The 7,664-nt window shown below is 41.4% G+C and overlaps 1 protein-coding gene across 1 annotated transcript; it reads left to right on the forward strand.

Annotated features, from left to right (window-relative positions):
* The first annotated feature begins 275 nt into the window (after positions 1-275).
* ISCA1 (iron-sulfur cluster assembly 1) lies at positions 276-7,082 on the forward strand. Its single transcript, XM_054283499.1, has 4 exons — positions 276-403; positions 2,310-2,363; positions 4,066-4,171; positions 4,635-7,082. The coding sequence occupies exons 1-4, from the start codon at positions 323-325 to the stop codon at positions 4,781-4,783; spliced, it is 390 nt and encodes a 129-aa protein (XP_054139474.1). The 5' UTR covers positions 276-322; the 3' UTR covers positions 4,784-7,082.
* Positions 7,083-7,664: the final 582 nt, after the last annotated feature.

Consider the following 7,664-nt stretch of genomic DNA (forward strand, 5'->3'; position numbering starts at 1 on the left):
TGGACTTTCAACGGCGCTGACAGACTAATCAATCATTAAAGGCTTTCAGGAAAAACCTCCCCTTTCCACGTGACATTGGCCGGCTGTTTTGCCGCGGCCTCCGCCAGGGCGGCTGAAGGGCAGGGCGTCCCGGCTGTCTTTGCCGCTTATCTGGGCGCGCAGCCCCGCCGCCTGCGCTGCCCCGCCCTCGCGGAGCCGCGGCCGCAGCGGGACCGGGCGCCTCTCCGGGGGCGGAGCCGCCGCCGCCCGTCCCCGCCCGCGGCCCGTGCGCGGTGGCGTCACAGCGTGCGGGCGGCGCTGCCCTGGCCGAGGGCGCCGGGCCATGGCCTCGTCCGTGGTGCGCGCCACGGTGCGCGCCGTCAGCAAGCGCAGGATCCAGGCGACCCGCGCCGCCCTCACGCTGGTCAGTGCCGCGGGCGGGCAGCGGGCGGGACGCGGGCACCGCGGCACCTCGCGGGTGCGGGAGCTGCGCCACGGGCAGTGAGGCGGCCCCTGGCAACAGCGGGGCGGGCGCAAGGACGGGGACGGGCCGGCGTCGGTAGTCCCAGCGGGGCGGCTGTGGCGGGCGGGCTGCAGCGGGCTCCTCTTCCCCCTGGCGAGAGCTGAGAGGCGGGCGGTGGCTCCTGCTCCGCGGCGGTCCCGCTGAGAGCAGGCCCCGCGCTCCGCCGCTCCGTCTGCGGAACCGCGGGGCCTGGTCGCATAGACACTCCAAAAAAAGTATTTGATGAAATTTTTTGGAAAAGGGTAATGCGTTACTTACCGAGGCTGACGCGTAGGATCTTTCCAAGAAGGCTTTACATCCTGTTGTTAATAGTAAAGTGCGTGCATTCCGTACTAGCGGCCGTGCTGGAGAGGCCAAACTTGAAAACATGGTGTTTGGTCGTTGGTTGGACTCGGTGATCTCAGAGGTCTTTTCCAACCTCTGATTCTGAGAGCACTGCAGAGGAAAGTACAGCCATGTCTCCGCAGGAACAGGGGCAGATCGAGTGCACAGAGCTCAGTCGTTTGTCAGAGCGCGTAATTCCTGCTCAGTAGTGGGTCTCTAACAACAAGAGTGGTAGTGGTAATTAGAAAGGATTTTCTGCTGCAAGTCTACTTGAAGTTTGCTTTGTGTGTTTAATTCGGCTCGTGGTAAGAACTTCACATTACTAATGCTTTTCTTAGTGTCTTAGAAACTTGTGGGAATGTAATGGAAATTTCGACGTTTGCATTTAGGTCTTGCATTTCTGCATCAACTAGATCTGCATGAATGGTGAATTTTAGCTGCTGATAAGTCAGAGGTCCCCTTAAGGTTAATGGGGAGAGAGATGTAGGCTATAAGCCCTCTATAACTAACTGATTTTAATCTGTAATGGGTATGTGACAAAAGTTTTACAAGAAAGAGTTACTTGATTGAATTATGATAGTGATTTTGGAGGAAAAAGTTGCAAAGAAACAACATGGATATTGACAGGCTTGAGAGGTGGACAAACTTTATAAAGTTCAGCGAAGTGAAATGCAAGGCAATCCCAGGCACACCAACAGGTTAGGTGGAGAATGGATTGAGAGCAGCCATATCAAGAAGGACCTGAGTGTGATGGTTGATAAGAGGCTGGACATGACCCAGCAATGAGCACTTGTAATCCAGAGAGCCAAACGTGTCCTGGGCTGCATCCAGAGCAGCGTGGGCAGCAGGGCAGGGAGGGGATTCTGCCCCTCTGCTCTGCTCTGAGGAGAGCCCACCTGGAACCTGCATCCAGCTCTGGGGTCCCAGCACAGGAAGGACATGGAACAAGTCCACAGGAGGCCACAAAGGTGGTAAGAGGACTGCAGCCACCTCGTTTATGAAGACAGGTTGAGAAGGTTGGGGCTGTTCTCCATGAAGAAGAGAGGGTTGTCTGGAGACCTCACAGCAACCTTCCAGTATCTGCAGGAGGCCTACAGGGAAGCTGGAGAGGGACTTCTCATCAGGAACTGCAGTGATAGGACAAGAGGGAGATTTAAATGAGGTATTAGGAAGAGCGAGGTGTGACACTGGAATGGGTTGCCCAGGGAAGTTCTGGATGTGTTCAAGCCCAAGCCACTCTGATATTCTAACAGCCAAAACACCCACTGTTAAGGATTAAGGATTGAATTTTTGAGGTATCTGTTTGCTGGCAGTGCAGGTGAGAAGAGGTTGTGTGCTCTGTGTCAATTATGTTGGGGAGACATCTGTTTTACAGCAGTGTGTGTCTTACAGGCATCAGCTTTAATACATGCAAGCACTCATTGCAAATATACAAATAAGCAACAAAAAAAATCAAATTTATATGTATTCTTTTGTCTTTCAGACCCCTTCTGCTGTCCAGAAGATAAAAGAGCTTCTGAAAGATAAACCTGACCATGTAAGTGTAGATAGAGTCAGTTTGTAGGGTATGCTAAGGTATTAGTACAGCTCGTGATTGCAAAGCATTTCTGGCTAACTTAGAAGTTTGAACTGAACACTGAGGTATTTGTTAGAGATGTTGACTTTTTTTTTTTGGTGAGGAATGCATAAGCTTATTTGTATATCCAGCTTTGTTTTGTTATAAAATGAAATGCAGGAAACAACTGATTGTAAAAACTGTACTTCGCTGTACAGTTACTGTTGAGATTAATGAAGTTGGAAAAACTTTAAGCTTCAGATGTTTTTGAGCTACATTTTAATGAAACCCTTTAGTATGACATAGTAATGATTTCTGATAGGGAGAGAGCTCTTCAGCTGTTATTATTTAAGTTCTCGTAGGAATTCTCATTGTGAAATATGCAGTAATAAAGTAATATTCATATGCATTGGAGAATATCTAATTCTTAGGAAACTTGCCAGACAATGTGTTTTTTTAAGTAACCAGTGTTTCACCAAATGATGAGTTTGTCATCTTTTCTTCTTGAGGGAAAGACACACATAGGCTTCTTTTATAATCATTGTAAAAACAAGCATTAGGGTTTTTTTACAATAAGTATTGTTCCAAGAAGAATATTTCTTTTATTAACCAAGGCCATTGTTTGTTTTGCTTCCTGCATGTCTGTAACTAGACTTATTTGTTCTAATGTTTTAAACCATCCTAAAGAAGCCCTGGGCCTACGCTTAATATGGTCATTCGTTTCCTGGCTTTAAATGGTGTCTGTGTTTTCCAACCCATTATTTGTAGCAGTTCCTGTAGAGAAAGGTATTTCGATCAGATGCAGTTTGTCTTGAGAGCCCATTTAATGAAAAGTGTTACATTTTGATACATTTTTATCACAACATATGACATAGAGAGTGAAGTTTGGCTCTTCAGTTACGAAGCCCTGGTGCGTGGAAGGTGATGTGGATACTTCTTAAAGATTCTTGCACACAAATAGTTTTCTACTTTGTTAAAACTTCTTGATTTTCTCTTTACATGGATGCTCTTCTTGTCCGACTTGTTGAATGCTGAAACATTGGCTGAATGTTAGAAACATTGGCTAAGTTGGCTTTTAAGGCCAGTTAAACCAATACACATATACATACGTTGATTTAGGGAGGGGTTTGCTTCTTGGCAATAGAGGTAATGAAAAATCAATGCATTTTTTCAGAACTTTGGTTTAAAGTAAGTTTTCTGACGGTGTCAAAATACGGGCAGTTACTAGATTATCACAGAGCAAGAGTTCTGTGATAATCTAGTAACTGCCCTTATTTTGGCCTCACAGCTTCATAATTATGTTATTGTCATACGACCTGAATTACCATCTGAGTAAACTGTAATTTGAAGTCACAAAATACCTGTCTTTGAAATTTGACTGTCTTTTTGGTTCCTATATGACTGCCTATGGTTCATTACTTCAAAAATTGAGCATACTGGAGGGCATGATCCACTCCAGCAAGGATCAGATGGGTTTTTTACCTTGGCAGTCAAATTTATAAAAGAAAAAAGAAAAAGTTACCTCTTATCTGTTTACAGTAATTCACTTTTGCATTTAGGCAGTAGAGAAAAATAAATGTCATCACTTCATTGTTCTGCATACTTTTTACCTTGATGTTCTGAATAGGTTTTAAAAAGGAAGTCGTGTATGTGGTGGTGTTTTTTGTTGTTTCTTTTTATTTAGGTAGGTGTGAAAGTGGGTGTTCGTACAAGGGGATGCAATGGACTTTCTTACACATTAGAATATACAAAATCGAAAGGAGACTCTGATGAAGAAGTAGTTCAAGATGGTGAGTTTCTGGTGCAGCAGCACAAGATTCTGTTGGGGAGGGCATAAAACCTGGTCATTTTGAGAGAAGAAATCTATATTGTCAAAGTTTTGTATCTTCCTGGATTTACAGACTTTAAGAAGGGTATGGAATGGGTTATTGTATGCTGTGCATGGGAATTGTGTACTCAAGCTGAGATTTGTTGCTGTGTTCTATAGCTTATTTCCTTCAGCATCATTTTTTATCCCCTGTCAAAAAGCAGATATTCGTGTGCACACATAAGTAACAGTTCCAGACTTTTCCCAGACTTCTATTGGTAGAAAGCAAATAGTGATTGAAGTGCCCCACATTAGGCCAGGGAAACCAAGTTGTACTAGTACTCTTTATACTTACCTTCCTCTTTTTTTATTACTGGTCAAAAGTGAATTTCAAAGTGAATGATGGTTTTGCTGTATGTAATTTCTGGTTTTCTGTTCTTTTCAAGGGGTTAGAGTGTTTATTGAAAAGAAGGCACAGCTGACACTTCTAGGAACTGAAATGGACTATGTAGAAGACAAACTGTCCAGTGAATTTGTCTTCAATAATCCAAACATCAAAGGAACGTGTGGCTGTGGAGAAAGCTTTAACATCTGAAATCTCAGGATTACTTCTTTGACTTTCAGCAGCCCAAAACACTTACTATTATGACTTTCAGATGCAAATGCATTTTCTTCAGGTTTGTAGGCTGCGTAAAGTGGGGATACTATTAAGAAAAATAAAGTTACATATTCGAAAATATAAGCTGTGTGTTAAATTCCACCCTGATGTAGTTACACTGTAATTTCTGATTAATTGGGATCTAAAAGGTAAGAATAGTGAGTGCTGCAGTAACATCTCTGTACTTCCACTTGCCAAGGAAATAAAATTTCACTGTTCTTTTCCTCTGTCATTTTCTTTGTCAATCCTACTCGTACTTCCCCATTCAAAACCCATTTGAAAGAATACATTGTGTTCTGCTTTGATTTGGGGAAAACAAACAAACCAATGGACAAAAAATCATAACCATTTCTGTGTGAGTATTTATAAAGATTTATATATACAAGCACACAGTCCTTGCTTACCTTGTACTTTTCCAATGCTTTCATCTTTTTACAAGTGCATTTTCTGGTGGTTTATTTTCCCTTAAATTCAGGGAAATAAAACTGTTGTTCATGTATTAATATAGTGAATAAGCTATGGTAGCGCCTGTTGTAGAAATGCTTGGAAGAGGGCTAGCCTAATTTTAATTATTTTCCTTTCTTTGTTGAAGGCATAGTCCCTGCTGTACTTGGTCATTTTCAAAGCATGAAGTATCTGAGTACTGGAGGGCTAAAAAGTGATACGCAGGCCTTGTTTTTCACATTTCAGTTTTTTATCTTGCTTCAATTAATTTGCAAAGGTGGTAAAACTGCTTCCACATTCTTATTCCCCATGTTTGCAGAATGTGCTGTGTTTGCACCAAAATCTATGAAAACTTGTTGAGAGACAAATCTCAGATTTCTCATTACTTTTTTTTTTCTGTAATCATGCATGCTACTAATTTAGAGTTAGAGTTTGAACTCTTTTTCATAACTCTAAGTAGTAGATTTTTTTCACCAAAGTTTGTGGTCCCCTGTGTTTAACTCCTGTCTTGGATTTAACTTGATAACAGGAGAAAAATCATTTTTAATGATGAAAAACCCTTAGTATTTCATATTTCTTTTAAATTAATCTAGGCAGTAATTAAAATACTGTAAGAGGCCATTTTTTCTTTGGAATTTACTTAATCATAATTTTGGTTTTGTAAACAAGTGTCTTTCAAGCTTATACAATCTGCAGCAGTTCTTCACTGGTGCTGATACAGAAGTGTATAAGTCTCTCCAGACCTTCCCAACCTGGTATGAGAGAGAAACTGTTCCACCCTTTTATCTCCTCATTGTCCAGAGATGACATTGTGCAGCTCAGGTGCTCACTTGTGCAGAATAGAAGGTAACATGTCTGCTTGAGCAACAGATTTGAACAGCTGGTGAAAATAAAAAAGAGGGCACAGCAGGAGTCTGGTAGGTGTTGAGATGGGAATGATCTGAGAGCATTAAGGCTGCGTGTTGAAAATCCAGATATCATCTTGATGTGGACAGTTGTATGCCACATATCTGCACCAACTGCTGTAGATGTAGCATTGCACCTACATTTTGGTTCTTCCCTCTACACCTTTTCCCAGAGCAAAGGGAAGAATAAAAATGAAAAAATAAAAAATTACGCTTCATGTGCTTTATGTAGTGCACAGGAACAGAAGATCAGAATTACTTACAGTCTAATAGTAAATACTTGAATTTTAGTTGAATATCACCTTTTGATGTAAAGACACTATTTCCTTCAACAGTCAACTGTTGCACACAGTTACTCCATATAGTGATTCAGGAATTAGTGGTAATACACTGGTGAAGTGCTTCTGTAGTGATGTAACTCTTTCACTCTTGCCAAACAAAAACATGGAGTTCATGTGACATAGTTGCATTACATCTAAAACTCCAAGCTAAGGGCATTTCTTCAGATTGTATTTCTCTGCCTCTTGCTAGAGATAAGACTTTGAATGTGGTAACACTGATGGTTGCTAAGAGTGTTGGTACTTACTCATTTAACTTGTTTTGGGGTGGAGAGCATTGGTTTGAGGTTTATTTTAGACCTGTGGCATGTATAGTAATCCCTTTTGTGTATTTGTATGCCTTGAATGAAAGTTTGCACTTTTGTACTCCCATGAAGCAATCATCTTAAGTTGTCACCTCACTAAGACAACTAATGCACAATATGTTAAACTGCTAAAGTGCTATTTACAGTTGCATACAAACTGTATGGCTTTGTTGATTGGTCCATTATAATTTTGTGCAACAATGTATGTAGAGTCCTCAATTACAATAAATATAGCCTGTTGGTAACCATGAAATATTCCTATCTTGAATGATTTTTTAAAGTAATAAAAAAAGCACTGGGGGAGAAAACATGCTTGTATGCTGGGGTTACAAAGTAGACACAATGCTACTGTTACCTGACTTAGTATTTCCCCAAAATATTAAACATTTCCAGATATTAACAGCATTGAAATGGCATAGAAATATATGGCAAAAAAATTAGTTAACTGTGTACACAAGATATTTATGCATCTGGGAGAGTGCACTGTTAATGCACAGCCTTCTATTAAAATTTATTACACACTATTCTCATGGTAAAAATTCTAGCAGACAAGATGAATGTATCTTGAAGGCTTTCACATACCAAAAATGTTTATGGTATGATTCAATGTAGGATAATGATTTTGATTGAAGTAACTGCTGACATAAAAGGTTTTTGGAACTCGCTAGGCGTTTCCAGGATGAGAATCAAAGGGTATTCTTCACTGTTGCACTTCAGTGCTGTATCATGGCACTCATATTCTATAGCGTACTATGTCCGTAACACGTTTGGGGCTTTCTCTTAGATATAGTCTTTGCAGCCCTAAAGGTTCCTTTTGCTGTTAGAT

Source organism: Melozone crissalis, unplaced genomic scaffold, assembly GCF_028551555.1.
Source record: "Melozone crissalis strain CALT ecotype California unplaced genomic scaffold, PUWL_Pcris_2 ptg000005l_1, whole genome shotgun sequence".
Taxonomy (NCBI): domain Eukaryota; kingdom Metazoa; phylum Chordata; class Aves; order Passeriformes; family Passerellidae; genus Melozone; species Melozone crissalis.

Excerpts from the sequence above, each read along its gene's own strand:
- ISCA1 (XM_054283499.1), top strand. The coding sequence starts at position 323 with ATGGCCTCGTCCGTGGTGCGCGCCACGGTGCGCGCCGTCAGCAAGCGC. Across the intron at positions 404-2,309 it reads CCCGCGCCGCCCTCACGCTG|ACCCCTTCTGCTGTCCAGAA; the intron begins GTCAGTGCCGCG and ends TTTGTCTTTCAG. Across the intron at positions 2,364-4,065 it reads TGAAAGATAAACCTGACCAT|GTAGGTGTGAAAGTGGGTGT; the intron begins GTAAGTGTAGAT and ends CTTTTTATTTAG.